The sequence below is a fragment of the Oncorhynchus mykiss genome, chromosome 6, assembly GCF_057628025.1.
Source record: "Oncorhynchus mykiss isolate SJ-2025 chromosome 6, ASM5762802v1, whole genome shotgun sequence".
NCBI classification, from domain to species: domain Eukaryota; kingdom Metazoa; phylum Chordata; class Actinopteri; order Salmoniformes; family Salmonidae; genus Oncorhynchus; species Oncorhynchus mykiss.
Window position 1 is genome coordinate 68,435,057 of NC_143027.1, and position 26,814 is coordinate 68,461,870.

Sequence of the window (26,814 nt, forward strand, 5' to 3'; positions counted from 1 at the left end):
AAGGTTTAGAAACTTCTCTAGTTACACGCTAGGGGGCAGTTTATAACGATAAAAATACGAAAATATTTATTTACCGGAAATAGTATATCGTAACTTCCTTTTAAAATCATGCCACTCGCATTCCACCAGGGATAACACATGGGTATTAAATAATACAGAAATCTAACGATGCGAATTGAAAAATGTTACTTTTGTTCGGGACCTGTGTATCCCGGGCACGGTACGATGTTTGTGCGGAACGATTGCAAGGTATGTTTTTTTTTTTTTGTGTCCTACTTTCTGGATTGATGGCTTCCATGCTAATATGTTAGCTGTTTTGCTAACTTCCTACTGTAGCTAGTTTTGTCAGTTGGGATGTTTTTTCTTTTTTTCTTCCAAATGTCTGTAGCGATGTAACATCAGACAGTATAAGCCCAGGTGCCCAACTATGCCATAGGTAACCTATTTGTTTTTCACCTTGGCTGTCTTTCAACGTTTGAGTGCAGTTTCATAGCCAGCCAGGCCTGTTATTGTTGCCAAGTGAAGTCTGTCTCACTCGGCAGTGAAGGAGATATTGGCTTTGCTAAAGCTGTAGTAGTGTTGTTTCCTGTACATTGAGGGGGTCTCTCCATGACCAGACATAGACCAGTTATTGTTGCTGCTACCATGTGTATAAATTAAGTAATGACTAAAATGTCTTCTCAGACGTTCAGGTTTTGTAAATCAAAATGCCTCAAAAACTTCAAGAAGAAGCGTAATCCAAGAAAGACCAGATGGACCAAGGCATTCAGGAAGGCATCGGGCAAGGAATTGACAGTGGTGAGTTCTCACATTCACCCATGCAAGTTGTAGAATGTGATATGATTGATTAACCATCATAAACGTTTGCCCTTGAGTCTCTTAATGAATTATTTCCAACACAGGATAACTGCTTGGAGTTCGAGAAGCGCAGAAATGTGGCCGTCAAGTACCAGAGGGAATTGTGGAGCAAGACAGGTACTTGTTATGGCTAAAGTCCAGGGGTGTATTTATTAGTGCAAACCGTAGTGAAACGTTTTGCAATGAAAATGTGTGTTTCTTATTGGACAAGTCAGCGCTGTATTCAGTACTTCTTGCCATGGAAACGGTTTACCGTTTTAAGAACCAAACAAAAATAATGAAACCGGGATGGACCTACCTGAATTTGTCCAATATAAATTCTAGTTTTAGTTGCAAATCGTATTCCGCTTGGAGTAAACAGTTTCTGATAGACTTAATTAACATTTTACAACAGAATCGGGTGTAATGAATACACCCCTGATAGGTGCCTCTGCTTTGGCCCATTTGGTTCTTACTTATTACATCCCTGCCCTCACTTAAATCTTTCAATTGTTTTCATACTCTATTCAAGTCAATTCTCACATGACAGATTGAGATCATGCCCTCCGCACATTTACATGACAAACGTTACTGTATGTTCCATGATGGTGTATGTTACTACTACAGCATAACATCAAGACAACTGTAGCTAACTTCTACGTTTTTGTTAATAACCTTGTTGATCTGTTAAATCCAACTAATTTTTGTTATTTTCAGTGGAGGCAATGAGGAAGGTGGAAGGAATAAAACGGAAACGACAGGCACAGTTCATCTTCAACAGGTGAGCCCTAGCATTCCTCCCACAGATAAGAGCCTGGTTCAATTTGAAATTGTTGGCCACACTAGGAAGGCATGGGACTTCCAACTTTATAATGGTAATATTAGTATTCCGTAGAGTGAGTTAAACTTTAAGTACACAGTCCCTGCTTCATAACATTACTATGAGTTAGAGGAAAATAACTAGGCTAACATAAGGCCAGTTTTGCCAAGTATTGGAGTCTGATATGCCTTTAAGCACTGTTTTCAAATTGATTTTGCCATATTTCCTCTATCCCTTTCTTGATCAGACTGAAGAAGGGCAAGCAGTTGGAAAAGGAGGAAGCCATCAGCGAAGTGAAGAAGAACATTCACCTCATCAAAGCCCCACATGCAGGTGAGTTCACCGATTTCCCTTGTTGCTGTTAGTATTTTACATTGTGTGTATGTATGTATACACTGCTCAAAAAAATAAAGGGAACACTTAAACAACACAATGTAACTCCAAGTCAATCACACTTCTGTGAAATCTAACTGTCCACTTAGGAAGCAACACTGATTGACAATAAATTTCACATGCTGTTGTGCAAATGGAATAGACAACAGGTGGAAATTATAGGCAATTAGCAAGACACCCCCAATAAAGGAGTGGTTCTGCAGGTGGGGACCACAGACCACTTCTCAGTTCCTATGCTTCCTGGCTGATGTTTTGGTCACTTTTGAATGCTGGCGGTGCTTTCACTCTAGTGGTAGCATGAGACGGAGTCTACAACCCACACAAGTGGCTCAGGTAGTGCAGCTCATCCAGGATGGAACATCAATGCGAGCTGTGGCAAGAAGGTTTGCTGTGTCTGTCAGCGTAGTGTCCAGAGCATGGAGGCGCTACCAGGAGACAGGCCAGTACATCAGGAGACGTGGAGGAGGCCGTAGGAGGGCAACAACCCAGCAGCAGGACCGCTACCTCCGCCTTTGTGCAAGGAGTAGCAGGAGGAGCACTGCCAGAGCACTGCAAAATGACCTCCAGACTCCATGAGGGTGGTATGAGGGCCTGACGTCCACAGGTGGGGGTTGTGCTTACAGCCCAACACCGTGCAGGACGTTTTTCATTTGCCAGAGAACACCAAGATTGGCAAATTCGCCACTGGTGCCCTGTGCTCTTCACAGATGAAAGCAGGTTCAAACTGAGCACATGTGACAGTCTGGAGACGCCGTGGAGAACGTTCTGCTGCCTGCAACATCCTCCAGCATGACCGGTTTGGCGGAGGGTCAGTTATGGTGTGGGGTGGCATTTCTTTGGGGGGCCGCACAGCCCTCCATGTGCTCGCCAGAGGTAGCCTGACTGCCATTAGACAATGCTAGACCTCATGTGGCTGGAGTGTGTCAGCAGTTCCTGCAAGAGGAAGGCATTGCTGCTATGGACTGGCCCGCCCGTTCCCCAGACCTGAATCCAATTGAGCACATCTGGGACATCATGTCTCGCTCCATCCACCAACGCCACGTTGCACCACAGACTGTTCAGGACTTGGCGGATGCTTTAGTCAAGGTCTGGGAGGAGATCCCTCAGGAGACCATCCGCCACCTCATCAGGAGCATGCCCAGCCGTTGTAGGGAGGTCATACAGGCACGTGGAGGCCACACACACTACTGATCCTCATTTTGACTTGTTTTAAGGACATGACATCAAAGTTGGATCCGCCTGTAGTGTGGTTTTCCACTTTAAATCCAGACCTCCATGGGTTGATAAATTTGATTTCCATTGATAATTTTTGTGTGATTTTGTTGTCAGCACATTCAACTATGTAAAGAAAAAAGTATTTAATAAGAATATTTCATTCATTCAGATCTTGGATGTGTTTTTTTTGTGTTCCCTATTTTTTTGAGCAGTGTATAATTTGAGAAATTAGGTGATGGCATTCATTCCACTTTGAGTTTGCATAATGAAATATAGAATTTTGCTAATCAATTTTCCCCCCATATGCAGGCAAAACCAAGGTTATGGAGGAGAAGATGGTGCAGAAGTTACAAGATGTGGAAATGGGTGACGATTAGCAAGTCCTTATTGGGGCTCTGCTGAAATAGAGACCTACAAAGCAACCACAGGCTCTATTCATAACATCCATAGACTTTCCTTTACCATACTCTGGACACCATTCTGTGAAGAAACAACCATATATGTGCAGTTCTGGGGTGCTAACACAATATTAAACACTTAGAACATTTTGTGGAGTGTTGTCAAATGATGAATTGAATAAAGTATTGTGTCCTGACATATTTGTTTTGTAATTCATCCACATGAACTTTGAAATGGCACATTGTCGAATATGTTTGAAGTTAATTACTGTTATTTGGAGTTTTGGTGAAGACATGCTGAATTCCAGTACTTCAAGTACAGACATGACACAGGGAATTGAATGGCAATATATTTCTTTAGAATTAATGCATACAAAAATCCCAATTGCCAAATCCTGCTAAAATAGCGACGCTTAACGGCTATAGGAAATGTGCCCGTGCACTTACTGCGCGAGCGAACGCGGAAGTGACACGTTTTCTGTTTATGTGAGAAAAAGATGGCCGAGAGCAGCCCCATAGCAGTGAAGCGATGCGATTCTGCATGTGTATATGCCGTGAGCATGGAGGCTATCTCAGCTCTGACGGAGCTGGATGATCTGGAGCGGGTCTACCAGCAACTCTGCACCGAGGAGGTGAGAATTCTTCCAGCGGGCAGCTGTAGGGATGCAAAGATGTACCCATAGACTGTGTTAGCATAGCTAGCTAAACCAGAAGCATTTTTCTTTTGGCATTATACTCTATCTGCCTTATAAGCTGGGTGGTTCAAGCCCTGAATGCTGATTGGCCGTATACAACGGGTATGATAAAAAATGCTTGTTTACTGTTCGAATTACGTTGGTAACCAGTTTATAATAGCAGCAAAGGACCTCGGGGTTCATATACCACGGCTAAGGGCACTCTGCGTTCTTAAGAACAGCCCTTAGCCGTGGTATGTTGGTTATATACCACACCTCCTCGGGTCTTATTGCTTAATTATCCATTGCCTTTATCTATTGAAAATGAATGACACATTAAAGCTATAATGCCGGGAGGGTGAGAGAGACTGACGGTCTTTGTGTGTTCATCTACCACAGAAAAAGGTGGAGACTGAGCTGGAGAAGTTGGTTGGGCAGCAGGGGAACATTGACACCAAGATGCTCGCTCTTCAAAGGATGGGGTAAGTGTGTGTACTTTAGAGAAGGAGAGAAGTTTCACTGTCTGTGAGTACATCCCAATAATCAAGAAGTTTCCATTCCTTATCACATTTTCTTCATTTGCACTGGTGTGGAAGAGATGGACTCTGGGGAAAGCAATATCTGGTAGATATTCACCACTGTGATTTCAACCATTTCAGATCATTATAGATGAAGGAAAGGAGATTAGTTGTGAAAGCTACGGTAGACTATTGAGATAAATACCATGTCTAATCCAATATCAATTATCCTGTCACATTGTCCCCCAGGCCCAACCTGCAGCTGATAGGAGGAGATGCCAGTCAGCTGTCTGGCATGATTACCTTCACCTGCAGCCTGGCAGAGAATGTCAGCAGCAAAGTCCGCCAGCTAGACCTGGCGAAGGTACTATCTACAGACATGCTATTTACACCCATATAGACTCACGGAAAGCACTTTTCCATCCATAGTTTTTATACGAGTAAAGTCATACCGTATTAAAAAAAAATTGCGACAGCTGTGATGGAAACAGGAAGTTTCAGTACAATTTTTAAAAATGCAAACTGATAATTTGTTAATTTGACATGGTGGATTTTTGTGTCTATAAAAAAAAGAATGTGAGAAATGGCGGGGGAAATGCCTTTATGTGCAAAAATTGAACATTTTATTTGTATTTATTATGGATCCCCATTGGCTGCTGCTGTGGCCTGTGTGCCCTCAGGCCACTTCTCTACTACCACATCTACAACACAAAATCCATGTGTACGTGTGTGTATAGTGCGTATGTTATCATGTGTGTGTATGCATGTGTCTGTCTCTTCATAGTCCCCGCTGTTCCATAAGTTGTGTTTTATTTGTTTTTTAAATCAAATTTTACTGCTTGCATGAGTTACTTGATGTGGAATAGAGTTCCATGTAATCATGGCTCTATGTAGTACTGTGCACCTCCCATAGTCTGTTTTTGACTTCAGGACTGTGAAGAGACCTCTGGTGCCATGTCTTGTGGGTGTATGCAAGGATGTCCGAGCTGTGTGCCAGTAGTTCAAACAGACGCATTAGTTTTTGAAATATTTAGCACTAACTTATTCCTTGCCACCCATTCTGAAACTAACTGCAGCTCTTTAAGTGTTGCAGTAATTTCAGTTGCTGTAGTAGCTGACGTGTATAGTGTTGAGTCATCCGCATACATAGACACACTGGCTTTACTCAAAGCCACTGGCATGTCGTTAGTAAAGTTTGAAAAAATGAAGGCGCCTAGACAGCTGCCCTGATTCCTGATTCTACCTGGATTATGTTGGAGAGGCTTCCATTAAAGATCACCCTCTGTGTTCTGTTAGACCGGTAACTCCTTATCCACAGTATAGCGGGGTGTAAAGCCATAACGCATACGTTTTTCCAGCAGACTATAATGTCAAAAGCCGCACTGAAGTATAACAAAACAGCCCCCCCACAATATTTTTATTATCAATTTCTCTCAGCCAATCATCAGTCATTTGTGTAAGTGCTGTGCTTGTTGAATGTCCTTCCCTATAAGCGTGCTGAACGTCTGTTGTCAATTTGTTTACTGGAACATAGTATTGTATCCGGTCATACCCCATTTTTCCCTAAAGTTTACTGAGGGTTGGTAACAGGCTGATTGGTCAGCTATTTGAGCATCCTCATCGTCTATTCCCAGGGACCTGTAGGCCCCTCTGTCTTTAGCCAATATGTGCCATTTCATCTCTGGTCACTACTGCCTTCAAATTCTGCACATTTAGTGACAACTGAGTAAAACACTGTACTATGAAATTAGTAAGGGCCTGCATGGAGTATGTCAAATTGTTAATCCCCTTACCTACAACTCCTGCACCCGGAAAGATTACTTTACTAGGGCTGCCATCATTACTAGGGCTGAGACAGCAGATGTCCATAAGCTTCATTATTTTGAGCCACTGCTCTTTTAGCTCTGCCATTCGATCTGAAACTAATTTGCAAAGAACTGTTCAGCAACTCGGAAGCAAGTAATGTTGCTACTATCAGTTCAGTTTTCCCCAAATAACACCCTTTCCATCCCCTGGGGAGGAAAATGTAGCCATCACCCCCACAGATCCAGAGATGATCCGGAGGTGTCTCCATGCCTTTGCCTATGTTTGACACATTTACCCTAGTTATCAATTGTTGCCCATCCAGTACATCAATACTACTGGTATCTGTTTTTAGGCCTGTGTAAGACAGGCAATTAGTGGTGTTTCCTACATCCGCATTCCCTGAGTTGCAGATACAAACAGGGGGAGTTTTTGTAGGTTTTAATCCTCTCAACACAACATTGTTGTGGGAATTGTTACCTGGTTGTACGCTAGGAACCTTCCACCTTGGCCATTTAGTCTCAATTGGCCCACCCTCCTTAAATTCTTTAGCTGCATCTGAACTATTACCTTTTGTCTTATTGCATAATCCACCTTCCCATGCTGCTTCCTTCCCCTTAGTAACCAACATCAGAGTAGTATGATAGCTGTTTCTTTGTCAAACCCTAGTATTGTTCCTTTGCATAAAATGGAGTAATCCACATCCAAAATCATTCTTTCCAATTGGTTCCCCAAAGTAAGGCTGTGGAGGTGGGTTTCTGGAAAATCATTACCCGTGTGCCAGATGTGTTCCCCTTCCCCTGTAATCCTATGTCTGTCACTGCTTCCACCCATTTATTATTCTCCACATCCCTGTCCACAAAGGGAACGAGTAGGATTTGGAAAGCAATAATTACCCTGTATGTGTGTTTCCATGGTTGCGATTTTCTTGTTTCACAACCATAGTGTGTGTGTGTGTGTGTGTATGATGGTGTCCTCGACATCTGATGACTCTTCAGGTTCTGTGAACCCTTTGTTGGTTCTTCTGGCTTTTGGTCTCGGCCCTCTGCTTCTGTCCTTTGGCTCGGACCTTCTTCCTCCTTCAGATGTTCTCAGGGCCCTGCTCTCCCTCCAGTCGCTCATCCATGGCTTCCACTCTGGGAGATATGATGCCAGTCGGACCTCTCCTCTACCCGCAGGGCTGTTGGTGTTACCATGGTTACCTGGAACAGACCCATCCATCGAGGTTGGTTCCATTTCCGCTTGTGGACCCTGAGTTTCACCCAGTCTTCAACGTTTATGGGTAGCTCATCAGGGTCTTCACCTGGGATTGGTTCTGCTGCTTTCCTAGTGTGAGAGTGGAGAAAACTTACAACAGAAGTTAGTTCCTTCATGTACTCAAGATGGTTACACTGTGTCTCGGTTATGTCTATCTGTCGGTCAGTCATAGGTCTCGCCCTGGGGTGTTCATTGGTCGTCTTGTTAACATTTCATAAGGTGTACACCCAATACCTTTGTTAAGGCTGCTGCGCATTTTCATGAGGACAAGATGTAATCCCTCTGCCCATGTTATTCCTGTGGAATGGCATAGTTTGGAAAAGGGAGCCTTTCAGGGTCCAGACCTCTCAGTAACTCCTGTTACTCTGTGGTTGATGGATGGACACAAACTTCTGGTCAACACCCATTTGGGCAACCACATCTCCTATGAGATGGGTCCCATTGTCTGCAAACAAACCTCAGGCACTCCGAACCCGAGTATAATTTCCCTAACTAGCAATTTTGCAACTGTTCACGCAACGCAGTTGGTGGTGGGATGGTTCCACCCACCTGGTAAACCTGTAAATTATCACCAGGCAATATCTCTTTCTTTCTTTCTGCTCGATCATGTCTATGAAATCCATAGCAAGGTGGACAAAAGGTCATTTTGGAGTGGGGAACTTCCATGGTTGCAGTGGAGTTCCCTTGTCTATGTTATATAACAAACATGTCGCGCAACGATAAATTAACTGTTTTACGTGCTGATTCAAATTTGGGAAAACCATTCTGCTGAAATCTTCACCTCCTACTAAATATCCCCCTTTGACGAATGGCTCACTCCATGAGCCAATCGGCAAATATTAAAGATCATGGTTGATGGTAAACCGGGCATCCCAGAAAAAAAGATGTAGCCATAAGCTAGACCTAGGACAGAGAGCACACCCTCTCTCCCTCCACACTTGGTGATTTGAGAATATCAGCCTGCTGCTGTTTCTCAAGATTCGTAGTTTCAGATGACACAAACGACTAAAAATAGAATGCATGTGTGTGACAACGGGAAACAGCCAATTTGGCCGCCTCATCAGCTATGCTGTGACCAATTCTAGGATATTCACACCAACCCGTGTGTGCCTCAACCTTAACAATAGCCAATGTGTTAGGTTTTCACATAGCTTCAATCAACTGTTCAACATAAGGTCTGTTATTAATAGGTGTGCCTGTGGTATTAGTAAACTCTCTTGCTCTCCAAATCCCACACCATGACAAACAAACCCCAATGGCATATGCTGAGTCTGAGTAGACAGTAAAGGCCTCCCCTTCCCCCAATTCACAAGCTGTGGTCAGAGCTAATAAATCTGCCTGTTGCGCTGATAAATGGTCTGGTAGGGGCCGAATCACCTTCCACATCTACTACAGTAAATCCTACATGTTTCTTCCCTGTGCTTTGATCTACAGTTGAAGTCGGAAGTTTACATACACCTTAGCCAAGTAGATTTAAACTCAGTTTTTATTTATTTTATTTGACCTTTTATTTATACAGATTTTTCTCATTGAGATGATATCTCTTTTCCAAGAGAGACCTGGTCCAATAGCAGCAGGGGGAACGTTTCAGACAAAACAAATTACATACACCAACACAACATTAAACAAAACTATAAACACACATACAGTACAACAATTACATTAAAAACACAAACATCTTGACTAAAAACAGCTGGCCTAAAAACAATTACACTTTTCTATGATATACATCGATCAAGTGTTTAAACTCCACCAACGAAACTAGATCATCACATTTTAAAATGTTCAGGAGAGAATTCCAGGACCACGGTGCTAAGTAACTAAAACTATTTCTACCATGACCTGTTCTAATTTTTAGTACTGTTAGAAGCAAATCAGAATGGGACCCTAATTGATATTTATTTACTGACCTGACTAAAAAAGAACAGAGCATTTTACCCAATATGGCCTTATAAATCAGTGTATACCAGTGTTTAAGCCTACGCAAGGTCAATGACGACCAGCCAACAGCGCTGTAGAGATCACAATGATGTGTTAGACGTTTTTGATTTGTAATGAACTTGAGGGCTGCATGATATACTGAATCAAGTGCTCTCAGGGTAGTGGCTGAGGCCTGCATATATACACTGCTCAAATAAATAAAGGGAACACTTAAACAACACAATGTAACTCCAAGTCAATCACACTTCTGTGAACTCAAACTGTCCACTTAGGAAGCAACGCTGATTGACAATAAATTTCACATGCTGTTGTGCAAATTGGGGGGGGGGGGTCGGCAGGGTAGCCTAGTGGTTAGAGTGTTGGACTAGTAACCTGAAGGTTGCAAGTTCAAACCCCCGAGCTGACAAGGTCGTTCTGCCCCTGAACAGGCAGTTAACCCACTAGGCCGTCATTGAAAATAAGAATTTGTTCTTAACTGACTTGCCTGGTAAAGGTAAAATAAAAAATAAAAAAATTGAATAGACAACAGGTGGAAATTATAGGCAATTAGTAAGACACCCCCAATAAAGGAGTGGTTCTGCAGGTGGGGACCACAGACCACTTCTCAGTTCCTATGCTTCCTGGCTGATGTTTTGGTCACTTTTGAATGCTGACGGTGCTTTCACTCTAGCATGAGACGGAGTCTACAACCCACACAAGTGGCTCAGGTAGTGCAGCTCATCCAGGATGGCACATCAATGCGAGCTGTGGCAAGAAGGTTTGCTGTGTCTGTCAGCGTAGTGTCCAGAGCATGGAGGCACTACCAGGAGACAGGCCAGTACATCAGGAGACGTGGAGGAGGGCAACAACCCAGCAGCAGGACCGCTACCTTCGCCTTTGTGCAAGGAGGAGCAGGAGGAGCACTGCCAGAGCCCTGCAAAATGACCTCCAGCAGGCCACAAATGTGCATGTGTCTGCTCAAACGGTCAGAAACAGACTCCATGAGGGTGGTATGAGGGCCCGACGTCCACAGGTGGAGGTTGTGCTTACAGCCCAACACCGTGCAGGACGTTTGGCATTTGCCAGAGAACACCAAGATTGGCAAATTTGCCACTGGTGCCCTGTGCTCTTCACAGATGAAAGCAGGTTCACACTGAGCACATGACAGACGTGACAGAGTCTGGAGACGCTGTGGAGAACGTTCTGCTGCCTGCAACATCATCCATCATGACCGGTTTGGCGGTGGTTCAGTCATGGTGTGGGGTGGCATTTCTTTGGGGGGCCGCACAGCCCTCCATGTGCTCGCCAGAGGTAGCCTGACTGCCATTAGGTACCGAGATGAGATCCTCAGACCCCTTGTGAGACCATATGCTGGTGCGGTTGGCCCTGGGTTCCTCCTAATGCAAGACAATGTTAGACCTCATGTGGCTGGAGTGTGTCAGTAGTTCCTGCAAGAGGAAGGCATTGATGCTATGGACTGGCCCGCCCGTTCCCCAGACCCGAATCCAATTGAGCACATCTGGGACATCATGTCTCGCTCCATCCACCAATGCCACGTTGCACCACACTGTCCAGGAGTTGGCGGATGCTTTAGTCCGGGTCTGGGAGGAGATCCCTCAGGATACCATCCGCCACCTCATCAGGAGCATGCCCAGGCGTTGTAGGGAGGTCATACAGGCACGTGGAGGCCACACACACTACTGAGCCTCATTTTGACTTGTTTTAAGGACATTACATCAAAGTTGGATCAGCCTGTAGTGTGGTTTTCCACTTTAATTTTGAGTGTGACTCCAAATCCAGACCTCCATGGGTTGATAAATTGATTCCATTGATCATTTTTGTGTGATTTTGTTGCCAGCACATTTAACTATGTAAAGAAAAGACTCCATGAGGGTGGTATGAGGGCCCGACGTCCACAGGTGGAGGTTGTGCTTACAGCCCAACACCGTGCAGGACGTTTGGCATTTGCCAGAGAACACCAAGATTGGCAAATTTGCCACTGGTGCCCTGTGCTCTTCACAGATGAAAGCAGGTTCACACTGAGCACATGACAGACGTGACAGAGTCTGGAGACGCTGTGGAGAACGTTCTGCTGCCTGCAACATCATCCATCATGACCGGTTTGGCGGTGGTTCAGTCATGGTGTGGGGTGGCATTTCTTTGGGGGGCCGCACAGCCCTCCATGTGCTCGCCAGAGGTAGCCTGACTGCCATTAGGTACCGAGATGAGATCCTCAGACCCCTTGTGAGACCATATGCTGGTGCGGTTGGCCCTGGGTTCCTCCTAATGCAAGACAATGTTAGACCTCATGTGGCTGGAGTGTGTCAGTAGTTCCTGCAAGAGGAAGGCATTGATGCTATGGACTGGCCCGCCCGTTCCCCAGACCCGAATCCAATTGAGCACATCTGGGACATCATGTCTCGCTCCATCCACCAATGCCACGTTGCACCACACTGTCCAGGAGTTGGCGGATGCTTTAGTCCGGGTCTGGGAGGAGATCCCTCAGGATACCATCCGCCACCTCATCAGGAGCATGCCCAGGCGTTGTAGGGAGGTCATACAGGCACGTGGAGGCCACACACACTACTGAGCCTCATTTTGACTTGTTTTAAGGACATTACATCAAAGTTGGATCAGCCTGTAGTGTGGTTTTCCACTTTAATTTTGAGTGTGACTCCAAATCCAGACCTCCATGGGTTGATAAATTGATTCCATTGATCATTTTTGTGTGATTTTGTTGCCAGCACATTTAACTATGTAAAGAAAAAAGTATTTAATAAGAATATTTCATTCATTCAGATCTTGGATGTGTTCCCTTAATTTTTTGGAGCAGTGTATATAACATCACTCAAATCTAAAACCAACAGTAATGTACGTTGTACCAGCTCCTTCCTGGCCTCAAAAGAGAAACAAGCCTTATGCCGGTAATAAAATCCTATTTCAGCTTGAGCTTCCTTATCAAGTTCTCTACATGAAGCTCAGCCTATCATCAACCCACACACCCAAATCGTTGTACACTTTAACTTGCTCTATAGTATGTCCAGCCAATGTAGCAATGACATGATTTGTGACATGCCTGGCATTTGAAAATACCATGCATTTTGTTTTACCAGAATTTAGAATCTGCTTTACATCATACAGATTCTGTTGTATAATGTTAAATGCTCTTTGGGCATTTTCAAAAGCTAAAGATAAACTACTACCACTTGAATAAAGAACTCATGACATTAAATCCTAGTAAAAATTCCCTGTCTTAGGTCAGTTAGGATCACCATTTTATTTTAAGAATGTGAAATGTCAGAATAATAGTAGAGAGAGTAAATTATTTCAGCTTTTATTTTTTCATCACATTCCCAGTGGGTCAGAAGTTTACATACACTCAATTAGTATTTGGTAGCATTGCCTTTAAATTGTTTAACTTGGGTCAAATGTTTTGGGTAGCTTTCCACAAGCTTCCCACAATAAGTTGGGTGAATTTTGGCCGATTCCTCCTGACAGAGCTGGTGTAACTGAGTCAGGTTTGTAGGCCTCCTTGCTCGCACAAGCTTTTTCAGTTCTGCCCACAAATTTTCTATAGGATTGAGGTCAGAGCTTTGTGATGACCACTCCAATACCTTTACTTTCTTGTCCTTAAGCCATTTTGCCACAACTTTGTAAGTATGCTTGGGATCATTTTCCATTTGGAAGACCCATTTACAACCATGCTTTAACTTCCTGACTAATGTCTTGAGATGTTGCTTCAATATATCCACATAGTTTTCCTGCCTCATGATGCCATCTATTTTGTGAAGTACACCAGTCCCTCCTGCAGCAAAGCACCCCCACAACATGATGCTGTCACCCCCGTGCTTCACTGTTGGGATGGTGTTCTTCGGCTTGTAAGCCTCCCCCTTTTCCTCCAAACATAACGATGGTCATTATGGCCAAACATTTCTGTTTTTGTTTCATCAGACCAGAGGACATTACTCCAAAAAGTATGATCTTTGTCCCCATGTGCAGTTGCAAACCGTAGTCTGGCTTTTTCTATGGCGGTTTTGGAGCAGTGGCTTCTTCCTTGCTGAGTGGCCTTTCAGGATATGGTGCGGCTTGGCCTGTTGGCGCTGAAATGAACATTCTCGAGGCCATCAAACTACTACGCTCTGAGATAGTTGAAATGAAAATGAAGGTGGTTGCTACGATTGAGGCCCGAATACAGGAGGTTTCTGATACTTTAAAAGCAGATCTAACCATCCTGCGGAACGAGACGGTGCCAGCAATCACATCACATCACTCAGAACAACAACAGCTTCGCACACTACAACGATTGCAGCACTGGAGACCTCCGCTACCAATGTCTCCAACTTATCTACATCCCTGGAGGCTGACGTGAAACGCCTGGCTGCGGATTTGAAAAAGGTGAAGGAGAGCTGTGTGAGTTTAGAGGGATTCTCTCACCGCAATAACCTGAGACTTGTATCGGTCCCAGAGTCCGCGGAAATGCCTCGCACCACGGATTTCGTTTCTGGGCTGCTGAAGGATGTTCTTGCCTTAGATGAAAAGCCCCTGATTGATCGTGCCCACCGGTCGCTGCGCCCAAAGCCCCAGGATGGTGTGAGGCCCCGTGACATAATTCTTAGAGTGCACTTTTTCCATGAGAAGATGGAGATTCTCCGACGAGCCCGCAATACCACTCTGAGCTTTCAAGAACAGAGCTTCTCCATCTACCAGGACTACTCCCTCACTGTTTCCAGGCAGCGCGCAGCTTTCGGACAGGCCAAACGACTACTATGGGACCATCCAGGTGTGAAGTATGGACTGTGATTCCCGGCCCGTTTATGGCTATCTCATGATGGTAAAGACTACACATTTGAGTCTCCGGATGAGGCTATGGCTCACATTCAACTTCACATCAAGAAGTCTTGAACTTGCTCATAGTTCAGCAACTGTTGCTTATGAACTGTGGATTGTAAGTAGCCCACCTGTGGTACAATTATGTGTAGTTATAACATGCTATAACATGGGGGGGAGAGGTTGAATTGTTCAGTTCTAATGTTGCCATTCTGTCTTTTTTGTTTTTTGTTCTGTACTTTTTCCAAACATCTTGCACCGTACATTATTACTCTCAGCCAAGTTATTCTGTTTTTTTGGGGCGCTCATTGCTTTTCCACTCTATGCTCTAATGACAGGATTGTATAACGCAAATGCCCAGGGGGGCCGAAATAATGCGATCAAGTACATTTCGTGGAACATCAAAGGAGTTAACAACCATGTGAAGCGTAAGAGGGTGTTGACACACTTAAAGGGTTTGAATGCAAATGTTGCATTTCTACAAGAGACTCACTTGAGGACTGGTGAGCATTTTAGGATGCGTAGGGACTGGGTTGGTCAAGTGTTCCACTCTAACTTTCATAGTAAATCAAGAGGTGCTGCCATTTTGGTTGATAAATCTACTCCCTTTGTAGCTTCTGAGGTTATTGCTGATCCTAAGGGACGATATGTCATAGTAACCGGTAAACTGTTTTCTACCCCTCTTGTTTTGGCTAGTGTTTAAGCTCCCAATTGGGATGACACAAGTTTAATTTCTTCCTTTTTATCTGCTATACTCAATTTAGATTATCATTTGTTGATGTTAAGGGGGGATTTCAACTGTAAAATGTCCCCAGTTCTTGACAAGTCCTCACGAAGAACTACAGGCCCATCTAAATGTGCCCTTCTTATTCAATCTTTTCTTCAGAAATATGCTATATTTGAGGCCTGGCGTTTCCTACATCCTACAGATAGACAGTATTCCTTTTTATTCTCATGTTCATCAAACATACTCCCAGATTGATTACTTCTTTTTGGACAAAAAAACTTCTGCCTAGTCTTCGGCGGTGTACTTACGAGAGTATTGTTATTTCTGACCATTCACCATTAGTGCTTGAACTAGAGTTTCCCCAGCGACCTCCTATGTATTATCAATGGTGTCTTGACCCCATTTTACTCTCCGATAAGGAGTTTGTCAATTTAATTTCTTCTGAAATTCAACACCAGGTATGTCCTGATCTACCATATGGGAGTCTCTCAAAGCATACAGTGCCTTGCGAAAGTATTCGGCCCCCTTGAACTTTGCGACCTTTTGCCACATTTCAGGCTTCAAACATAAAGATATAAAACTGTATTTTTTTGTGAAGAATCAACAACAAGTGGGACACAATCATGAAGTGGAACGACATTTATTGGATATTTCAAACTTTTTTAACAAACCAAAAACTGAAAAATTGGGCGTGCAAAATTATTCAGCCCCTTTACTTTCAGCGCAGCAAACTCTCTCCAGAAGTTCAGTGAGGATCTCTGAATTATCCAATGATAACCTAAATAACTAATGATGATAAATACAATCCACCTGTGTAATCAAGTCTCCGTATAAATGCACCTGCACTGTGATAGTCTCAGAGGTCCGTTAAAAGCGCAGAGAGCATCATGAAGAACAAGGAACACACCAGGCAGGTCCGAGATACTGTTGTGAAGAAGTTTAAAGCCGGATTTGGATACAAAAAGATTTCCCAAGCTTTAAACATCCCAAGGAGCACTGTGCAAGCGATAATATTGAAATGGAAGGAGTATCAGACCACTGCAAATCTACCAAGACCTGGCCGTCCCTCTAAACTTTCAGCTCATACAAGGAGAAGACTGATCAGAGATGCAACCAAGAGGCCCATGATCACTCTGGATGAACCGCAGAGATCTACAGCTAAGGTGGGAGACTCTGTCCATAGGACAACAATCAGTCGTATATTGCACAAATCTGGCCTTTATGGAAGAGTGGCAAGAAGAGAGCCATTTCTTAAAGATATCCATAAAAACTGTCGTTTAAAGTTTGCCACAAGCCACCTGGGAGACACCAAATGTGGAAGAAGGTGCTCTGGTCAGATGAAACCAAAATTGAACTTTTTGGCAACAATGCAAAACGTTATGTTTGGCGTAAAAGCAACACAGCTCATCACCCTGAACACACCATCCCCACTGTCAAACATGGTGGTGGCAGCATCATGGTTTGGGCCTGCTTTTCTTCAGCAGGGACAGGGAAGATGGTTAAAATTGATGGGAAGATGGATGGAGCCAAATACAGGACCATTCTGGAAGAAAACCTGATGGAGTCTGCAAAAGACCTGAGACTGGGACGGAGATTTGTCTTCCAACAAGACAATGATCCAAAACATAAAGCAAAATCCACAATGGAATGGTTCAAAAATAAACATATCCAGGTGTTAGAATGGCCAAGTCAAAGTCCAGACCTGAATCCAATCGAGAATCTGTGGAAAGAACTGAAAACTTCTGTTCACAAATTGTCTCCATCCAACCTCACTGAGCTCGAGCTGTTTTGCAAGGAGGAATGGGAAAAAATGTCAGTCTCTCGATGTGCAAAACTGATAGAGACATACCCCAAGCGACTTACAGCTGTAATCGCAGCAAAAGGTGGTGCTACAAAGTATTAACTTAAGGGGGCTGAATAATTTTGCACGCCCAATTTTTCAGTTTTTGATTTGTTAAAAAAGTTTGAAATATCCAATAAATGTCGTTCCACTTCATGATTGTGTCCCACTTGTTGTTGATTCTTCACAAAATAATACAGTTTTATATCTTTATGTTTGAAGCCTGAAATGTGGCAAAAGGTCGCAAAGTTCAAGGGGGCCGAATACTTTCGCAAGGCACTGTACCTACGTGGTCAAATTATTTAATATACAGCCAAACAAAACAGAGTTCGCTCTCAGCGACTTCGGGACCTGAGTGAATCCATAGCCACATTGGATGAGAAGTATGCTACGGATCCTTCCTCTGATCTGCATAAAGAGAGCCAACTACTCAAATCTGAATTTGATGAGCTTTCTACCAGGCAAGCTGAACAGTTACTCTTGTGAGGGTAGCCTCAGACAGCCTCGTCAAGCCACCTCTCCAAAATAAAATAACTAGTAATGGGTAATTGTTGCTGAATTACTTCTAACAAATAAAATACAAATCATCAATCATTCATTTCACGTATGCACGTATGTTTCTGAGTAAGTTCTGCAAAATAGAAAAGGGTCCGAGTTGTTTTATTATTCCTACAGTCATATATCTTAGTGATGTCACTGCCTACGTCATTACCTTCTACTCATGAGACCAAAATCATGCCTACACAGCTATATAAACAAGAGTTTTAGTGTTATCTAAAATAGCAGTAAATGCCCACTCCCCATGTTGATTTATAGTGGAATGTCTGACTAGTCTCTTATCTCTTACACTCCCCTGCAGAGTTCTGTCTGTCACACATTTCTCAGACCGTTTCTTTATAAGAGGCAGAGATTTAGAAAAGGCTGGAACAATATTAAACCTTTATAATGAAAATATATATATTAGTTCATCTATAGTCTAGGACACCATAAATATTAATACAACATAAGCATAATCAATTATTATAATACATCAAACATTTGATACAGCCCCTATCATGACCCCAAGGTGAACCCCTGACAATTTCATTAACCTTGTTTCTTAAGCTACATATGTTAACGTTAACATTTTTAGCACTTTTCTGGGATGCTTGATTGTTTTCATTGCTTTACTGGTGAGCTTAGCAGAAGTATACATGCTCATGTTATTTATGTTAGTGCAGGGTGAGCTGCACACAGTGGATTTCCTACTAGGGCACACCGGCTCAGTAGGTAACAGTAGAAATCTGGTTCATAGGCACATGATTACTGCATACAATAGTTTTGGGATCAGCAGAAGCAGTAAGAGGGAAATAAATTCAGTTACCTACATTGTGTCTTCCAACATCCCTGGGATAATGTTAATTTGCTGAAGAATTTTGACAACTCATTGACACAATGGTAGGGATTAACTGAGCTGGGCTTTGGTTCATTGATAAGTCATTATCTTTGTAATGCTTTGGGTCATTGTAATGCTGTGAAAGGATCCAGGAACCCAAACTATTTGGCTGGGACCCATCCTCCTTATAAAAAGAGCTTTGTTTCCAGAAGGTATAAATATTGTCAATAAATATTACTCCTACAGAGCTGCATTAGTCTCGTAGCCAGTTATTGAGGGCTAAAAGTCTGCTGGACCGTTCAATGCCACGATTTAGGGAGGGCAGAAGGCCAGATATTATGGGGTGTTTGTTGGTAGTGGTGACCATCATAACGCGGTAAACTTGGAGTCATGCAATGATATGGTGTGTGGAAATAAGTTATGATGAATTTCACAGGGTGATGAAAGTGCATGGAGATGAGCTTGATACTCCTTTCCAATAAATATTGAGGTTCTTATTCTGGTCACATGATGATCGATGCTTAACTAGAAAACTAGAAAATATTCTAGCTCTTATCCAAAATAATCTCATGTAGACTAGCCTAGATGTATGTGCAAACTGTTGGCTAGAGCGCACATGCCAAGACCAGAGCAGGCACATTTGCTATTTAATGCAACAGTTTTTATGACAAAACTAGTTGGAAATGCGATGGAAACACATTGAACTTTCACTTTTTTTTTATTCAGTACACGACAATTTAAGCAAAAATTTACATTTTGTGTGCAATACATCATCACGCACATATTTTTATCCGCAATAAGTCAGTTTCCCACTGGTGTGAAAATGCATATATCTTAATGCAGATTTTTGAACATTCGCATCGAAACCAAGCTAATCACACACTTACTGTATGTGTGTAGACATAGTTAAGAGAGGGATTAGGATATACAATTATGTTCCGATCAGCTCCAATGAGTGATGTAATGACGCTCTGTTTGTATGTGTGTTCACAGACCCGGCTTTATAAGGTTATCCAGCGGGCTGATGACATCCTGGACCTGAAGTTCTGTACAGACGGCGTTCAGACGGCGCTACACAATGAGGACTATGAACAGGCTGCTGCCCACATCCACCGCTACCTTTCTCTCGACCAATCAGTCATTGAGCTAAGTCGCCAAGGAGAAGAGAGTAAGGGAAATTATTAAAAGTTCTTAAAACCCTAGTTGTGGTGGAGCGTAGGGGCCTATGCTCCACCACAACTCACAACTAGGGTTGTACAATTCCGGGAACTTTTAATAATTTCCATAGTTTTCCAGGAAACCTGGTTGGAATGAGCTGAAAATCCGGAATCCTCCAAACAGGATTTCTGGAAATCCAGGAAATTTATTGAAAGTTCCTATAATTTTGAAACCCTACTCACATCACACATCATTTTGTATCGAGGGCTGCATTGGGATTTCTAAATTCAACCGAGGGCCGCAGTTTTTTTTGGGATCGATTTTTGTTTTGTCAAAATAAATGATTATTAGTTATTTAAAAATAGGAAAGTCCATTATCATTTCTACATACTTTCTATCTGGTTTTAGACGTTAATATTTTGTAGGGATGCACTGATGTGGGATTATTTATTTGATGGCCTTTTTAACCATTCTAGCACAGATCCAAGTTTCTATGTTCATAAAGGTAATAAGAAAATATGTCAAAAGACTTTAATATGGAGAGGTGTAAAACATTTTTGAATTTGGATCAAAGTTACTGAAAAGCATTGGACAGTTCAGGAAATCAGGGAAGGTCATCAGGTTATGTGCAGAAAGTAAGATCTGCATTGCTTTCAGTTTTTGTCACAGTCCCTTCTAACGTGTTCTGCGCGGTCTTTGATACTATTTTCTACTCAGGCAGTGCTGTGGACGCTAGCCTGGCCATGCTTCAAGAGGCAGAGCAGCGATTGAAAGTCCTGGTTGCGGACAGACTGGATGAGGCTGTTACCAGGGGTGATCTGGCGCAGGTGGAAAGATTCTTTAAAATCTTCCCTCTGCTTGGCCTCCACGAGCAAGGCCTGGCTCGCTTTGGCCAGTACCTCTGCAGCCAGGTGAGTGGGGTTGTCCATGCAATAGTGTGTGTGTGAGCGTTAATGCTTGTGCATTTGTTTCTTCACGGTTGTCTTTTTCTCTCTCTCAGCTGGCCTCTAAAGCAGATGAGAACCTGCTCTTGGCTGTGGGAGGAGAGCTGGGAGAGAGGAGAGCTGCCCTGGTCTTTGCTGACACCCTGACTCTGCTGCTGGAGGGTGAGGGACTGACCATAATGATTATGTATTTTTAGACATGTCTGTAAACGTGTTGGTTTGTGTGTATGTATAGGAAAATAGAATTGGTGGAAAATATTTAGTGTGTGTTTCAGGCATAGCTCGTGTTGTGGAGACCCACCAGCCCATCGTAGAGACGTACTACGGTCCAGGCTACCTGTATACTCTCATCACTCACCTGCAGCAGGAGTGTGACCGACAGGCCCAGAAAGTAGTTGACAAGTTCATCCAACAGAGAGACTACCACAACAAGGTCTGTGTGTTGATTGCATTCAATTCATTAGATCTTTAAATTACAGACTATGCTAAGAAAGTGTTATTAAATTGAATGTCTCTGCTTGCAGTTTCAGATCGTCCAGAGCAGCATGATGAAGAGTGTGCCCACTGAGAGGATTGAACCCAGGTCAGTGTGACAGTTCAGCCTACTTTATTTCAACAGCATTACTCAATGTTATCTTTTGGTGTGGAGGGCAATGCATGTGTACTATGCGTATTTCTGATGCATTTCACCTGTGTGTGTGTGTAGGGAGCTGGATCCTGTATTACTGGAAGTCACTCTGATGAATGCCAGGTCGGAGCTTTACTTAAGATTCCTGCGCCGTCGCATGATGGCTGACTTCGAGGTTGGGGATGCTACGGCAACACCTGGCATCGTCCAAGGTAAGACACCCAACACACACACTTATAAAACCCTGTACACACGTTGTTGACTGTGTTAGTAAGTTTGGCTGTCTTTGTTTCTTGCCACAGAGCACAAGCATAATGTGGAGAAACTGCTGAAACACTGCATGCTGGGCCAGCTCATGCAGGAGCTGATTGGCTACTACATTCCAATGGAGGAGTACTACATGAGGGAGACCGTCAGCAAGGTTAACCACCACTTCTAACTATATAGCAGGGGGTTTCATTTTATCCCTGAATCAGCCCCTCATTAGAAGGAAAATAATGAACACCAGCAATGCTGTCATCGTCCTCAAACCCAGATTTGAATACCCTTGATACACAGTATACATATGTAACCACATAATAGTAATAATGCTTATATTAATTCCCTTTGCCCCTCTCTTCTAAGGCTGTAGCTATGGATACATATGAGAAGGGTCAGCTGACATCCAGCATGGTGGATGACTGTTTCTACATTGTGAAGAAGTGCATCAGCAGAGCTCTGTCCAGCTCCAGCATTGACTGTCTGTGTGCCATGATCAACCACTCAACCTCAGTGCTAGAGTCTGACTTCAGGTAGACAGCAGTTAGACACACACTCAATCAATAATTTGAACACTCATTTGAATCTCATTCCAGCTCACACCCTCCTTTTTCTCTCTGTCTTCCACCAACCCATGCTTCTCTTTCCCTCCATCTTTCTCCCCCCTTTCTCTCTGTCTCTCTCAGGGAGGTGTTGTATAATAAGCTGAGGCAGGGCTTCCCTGCGACCACGCTGCAGGACATCCAGCGTGGGGTGAGCAGTGCAGTGAGTCTGATGCAGAGCAGCCTGCAGCAGGGCAAGTTCAACAACCTGGGCATTGACAGCGCAGAGGTCGCCAAGGCTGCCTTCCTGGTGAGGGACTTGTGTACACACACAAACACTTACCTCCAAACTGAACATTGAATGCACGGAAAATGCCAAGGCATCGTTCCTGGTAAGAAACACACACAGTCTAAAACACAACTGGTCACAGAGAGCACACTAAGGCAGCATTCTTGATGATTAACATGGAACAGACAACAGACACATACATTCACTCACACCCGTCTTTCTTTCTATCCCAGGTGACTCTGAATAACGTGGAGGTGTGTAGTGAGAACATCACCACTCTGAAGAGGAACCTGGAGGTGAGTTAGCTTACTGCTGATATCATCTCTTTAGTCTTCTAAAGAGTAGCATTTCAATAAGACACACTATGTGTAGTATACCACAGATAATTACGTTTTCCCCTCTCTCTCTTTCTCAGAGTGATTGCTCCAAGTTGTTCACTCAGGGGGCGGGATCAGGAGAGCAAGCTAAGATTGACAGCTGTCTGTCAGACCTCGTCAACACGTCCAGCAAGTTCAAGGATCTCTTGCAGGTTGGAGGACGCAGAAATGTACTCAGATCAGAGTGACACATGATCTGTCTCTGTGCAGTTGTGTTAAGGGGGTCTTTGACTTCATTGTGCAAGAAATACTAGTAACAGTAGTAGTACTAGCAGCAACATTTATTTGTAAGTCACAGTGATAAACTGAATTGTGTACCAATTTACATGCATAGACAATATACAACTACATAACGTCACCAGTGTGTCTAATCTGTATGGAGTAGAACTAACTCAGTTGTGACCCTCAGGAGGGCCTGACGGAGCTGAACACCACAGCCATCAAGCCTCAGGTCAAACCGTGGATCAGCAGCTTCCTGTCCATCTCACACAGCATAGAGGAGGTATGAACACACACACACACACTGGGCCATACCCTTTCCCCCCAGTGTGTGACTGTAATGTTTTTTTTGTGCAGGAGGAGTTTAATGAGTACGAGGCCAATGACCCCTGGGTCCAGCAGCTCATCGTCAACCTCGAGCAGCTCATGGCAGAGTTCAAGGTAACCATACTTTTGCTTAGCCTCAGGAATACATCTCCCACATTATCATTTTACAAACTCTTTCTCTTCTCTCCCTTTCTATAATCTCTCTCTCTCTTGTTCTCTCAGGCGGGGCTCTCTTCAGTTATCTACGACACACTGACCAGCCTCATGACCAGTTTGGTCTCCATGGAGATGGAGAAGACCGTCCTGAAGTGCACCTTCAGCAGGGTGAGATATCCCAGGCCTGGCCACAGGGTGGCATCACACCTACCGCATGCACATCTGTGACGTAATGATAAGAGGCCCTCTTTTAATGTTTTATTTATGATTCCAGAAGGATGGTAGATGAAGCTTCTTTCCCCTTGGCATCTGCCTCTTTAGACGGTGTGTGTGTGTGCTGTAATTTAGTGCAAGGATACTAAAGCACTTTATTGCAGGCCACGTATCCCCTCTTTCTTTTTCTGGGATGTTCTCTGTTTGATCCTTTGATCCTTTTTGATGTGGTCTTTGTTTAAATATTTAATTGCTGGTCTGGATACCTTTTTTCTGTTTCATGCTCTTGATTTTAACCCCTTATTGTACCTGTCCCTTAGCTGGGAGGGCTTCAGTTTGATAAGGAGCTGCGTTCTCTGGTGGCCTACCTCACTACTGTCACCACCTGGACTATTAGGGACAAGTTTGCTCGGCTCACTCAGATGGCCACCATCCTCAACCTGGAGCGGGTAATCTGCAGTATACACACACACACACATTTCTCAACCCACAGACAATCACATAGATGGGGTCACATACAGTGCATTCGGAAAGTATTCAAACCCCTTTACTTTCTACACATTTTGTTACGTTATAGCCTTATTCTAAAATTGATTAAATAATTTCCCTTATTAATCTACACACGATACCCCATAATGACGAAGCGAAATGTTTGCAAATTTATTAAGAATAAAAAACAGCTTATTTTCAGACCCTTTGCTATGAGACTCGAAATTGAGCTCAGGTGCATCCTGTTTCCATTGATCATCCTTGATGTTTCTACAACTTGATTGGAGTCAATTCAATTGATTGGACATGATTTGGAAAGACACACACCTGTCTATATAAGGTCCCACAGTTGACAGTGCATGTCAGAGCAAAAACCAAGCCATGAGGTTGAAGGAATTGTCCGTAGAGCTCCGAGACATGATTGTGTCAAGGGACAGATCTGGGGAAGGGTACCAAAACATTTCTGCAGCATTGAAGGTCCCCAAAAACACAGTGGCCTCCATCATTCTTAATTGGAAGAAGTTTGGAACCACCAAGTCTCTTCCTAGAGCTGGCCGCATGGCCAAACTGAGCAATCAGTGGAGAAGGGCCTTGGTCATGGAGGTGACCAAGAACCCGATGGTCACTCTGACAGAGCTCCAGAGTTCCTCTGTGGAGATGTGAGAGCCTTCCAGAAGGAAAACCATCTCTGCAGGACTTCACCAATCAGGACTTTATGGTAGAGTGGTGAGACTGAAGCCATTCCTCAGTAAAAGGCATGTGACAGCCCGCTTGGAGTTTGCCAAAGGGCACCTAAAGGACTCTCAGGCCATGAGAAACAAGATTCTCTGGTCTGATGAAACCAAGATTGAAATCTTTGGCCTGAATGCCAAGCGTCACATCTGGAGGAAACCTTGCACCATCCCTACGGTGAAGCATGGTGGTGGCGGCATCATGCTGTGGGAATGTTTTTCAGCGGCAGGGACTGGGAAACTAGTCAGGATCGAGGGAAAGATGAATGAAGCAAAGTACAGAGAGATCCTTGATAAAAACCTGCTCCAGAGCTCTCAGGATGTCCTTGAGTGGCACAGCCAGAGTCCGGACTTAAACTCAATCGAACATCTCTGGAGAGACTTGAAAATTGCAGTGCAGCGATGCTCCCCATCCAACCTGATAGAGCTTGAGAGGATCTGCAGACAAGAATGGGAGAAACTCCCCTAATACAGGTGTGCCAAGCTTGTAGCGTCATACCTAATAAGACTCGAGGCTGTAAGCCTGCCAAAGGTGCTTCAAAAAGTACTAAGGTCTGAATACTTATGTAAATGTAATATTTATGTTTTTAATTTTTTATACATTTGAAAACAAATCTATACCTGTTTTTGCTTTGTCATTATGGGGTATTGTGTGTAGTTTGATTAGGGGAAGAAAAAAAAACATTTAATCAATTTTAGAATAAGGCTGTATCGTAACAAAAGGTGGAAAAGGTTGAGGGGTCTGAATACTTTTCGAATGCACTGTATCTATTTACCACTGACCCTCTCACTTTGTAGACTTTCATGTCTCTGTATACACAGGCCTGTTCTCAGAACTGTGTGTATGTTATTGTGTTTCTAGGTAACAGAGATCCTGGATTACTGGGGCCCGAACTCTGGTCCTCTAACTTGGCGTCTCACTCCAGCGGAGGTCCGGCAGGTTCTGGCACTCCGCATCGATTTCCGCAGTGAGGACATCAAGAGGCTCCGCCTCTAACCCTGCTACCCAGAGAATGTGCTGGTGCACATGTTTACATGGGACTAGACTCATGCTGATTGGTCTTTGAGGAAAAAGAGGAGTGTGCAGGTGGATCCCCTGAGAGGAAGTCCCTGCTGCTCCTAACCTCTGCTGGCCTCATAGGAGGCGGAGGAAGAGGTTGCCCCTAACTACAAATACAGTGATAGATATTTGTTTTACCCCCAAATGGTTACAGTTAGGTTTGAGGTAGGGTGATCTGATCCTAGATCTGTAGTTAATGCTACTTCTACCTCATACAGCCAATCAGAGCCAGGAGTAACAGCAGTAATGGAACTATGGGATTGTGGAACAGTGGGATTATGGATTTGAGCCTTTGGGCTTGGATTAATGAATATTATGCAACATATTAAATGTAAAATATTAAAGTGTTCTCTCGAAGATGTCTTTTTTTGTCATTAATTTATATTGAAAGCCCTTTAACGGAATCCATCATATTGAAACTGGGCACGCAGGGACAGACAAGAGCTATACTCTCTGGTGGAAAGTGGTGTGCCTATGTTTTCTGACACTGAAATGACCCAGTAATTAACATAGAATCCATCAAACTAACAGAACCAGGTCAGACGGCTGATCTAGACTCATCATTCAATATATAAATAACACATTTTAACTGATGACAAAGTCTAATCTAGAAGATAGACCATGATCTTAGAAAATGGAATTCTGTTGATAGCTGCTACTTTCCAATATTTCCTGACATGATGTTCCATACATATGGAGATGGCAAAGTCTTAGGGCTAGATTCAATCCAATCTGCCATTTTTGGCCATGCACCTTTAAAGGCAATGTTCTTGTGGAGATTGCATTCACTGTAAACGCTGTATATGTCGGCTCAATCTG

At 43.5% G+C, this 26,814-nt stretch overlaps 2 protein-coding genes across 2 annotated transcripts; both read left to right on the plus strand.

Moving 5' to 3' along the window:
* The first annotated feature begins 68 nt into the window (after positions 1-68).
* On the plus strand, positions 69-3,860 carry LOC110526432 (putative ribosome biogenesis protein RLP24). Its single transcript, XM_021607418.3, has 6 exons — positions 69-249; positions 685-798; positions 903-975; positions 1,555-1,618; positions 1,905-1,990; positions 3,575-3,860. The coding sequence occupies exons 1-6, from the start codon at positions 169-171 to the stop codon at positions 3,640-3,642; spliced, it is 486 nt and encodes a 161-aa protein (XP_021463093.1). The 5' UTR covers positions 69-168; the 3' UTR covers positions 3,643-3,860.
* A 230-nt stretch (positions 3,861-4,090) lies between these two features.
* LOC110526434 (conserved oligomeric Golgi complex subunit 4) lies at positions 4,091-26,352 on the plus strand. Its single transcript, XM_021607420.3, has 19 exons — positions 4,091-4,295; positions 4,737-4,819; positions 5,105-5,219; positions 19,598-19,772; positions 20,480-20,673; positions 20,763-20,868; positions 20,982-21,139; positions 21,231-21,289; positions 21,413-21,546; positions 21,637-21,755; positions 21,959-22,125; positions 22,279-22,444; positions 22,657-22,719; positions 22,839-22,952; positions 23,210-23,302; positions 23,377-23,460; positions 23,569-23,670; positions 24,036-24,164; positions 25,798-26,352. Exons 1-19 carry the CDS (start codon positions 4,161-4,163, stop codon positions 25,930-25,932), a joined length of 2,331 nt encoding a protein of 776 aa, XP_021463095.1. The 5' UTR covers positions 4,091-4,160; the 3' UTR covers positions 25,933-26,352.
* Positions 26,353-26,814: the final 462 nt, after the last annotated feature.

Coding starts and splice junctions, on each gene's coding strand:
- LOC110526432 (XM_021607418.3), top strand. CDS start 169: ATGCGAATTGAAAAATGTTACTTTTGTTCGGGACCTGTGTATCCCGGG. Junction 799..902: donor CGGGCAAGGAATTGACAGTG/GTGAGTTCTCAC, acceptor TTTCCAACACAG/GATAACTGCTTGGAGTTCGA. Junction 976..1,554: donor GGAATTGTGGAGCAAGACAG/GTACTTGTTATG, acceptor TGTTATTTTCAG/TGGAGGCAATGAGGAAGGTG.
- LOC110526434 (XM_021607420.3), top strand. CDS start 4,161: ATGGCCGAGAGCAGCCCCATAGCAGTGAAGCGATGCGATTCTGCATGT. Junction 21,756..21,958: donor TGAGGGAGACCGTCAGCAAG/GTTAACCACCAC, acceptor CTCTCTTCTAAG/GCTGTAGCTATGGATACATA. Junction 24,165..25,797: donor CCATCCTCAACCTGGAGCGG/GTAATCTGCAGT, acceptor TTGTGTTTCTAG/GTAACAGAGATCCTGGATTA.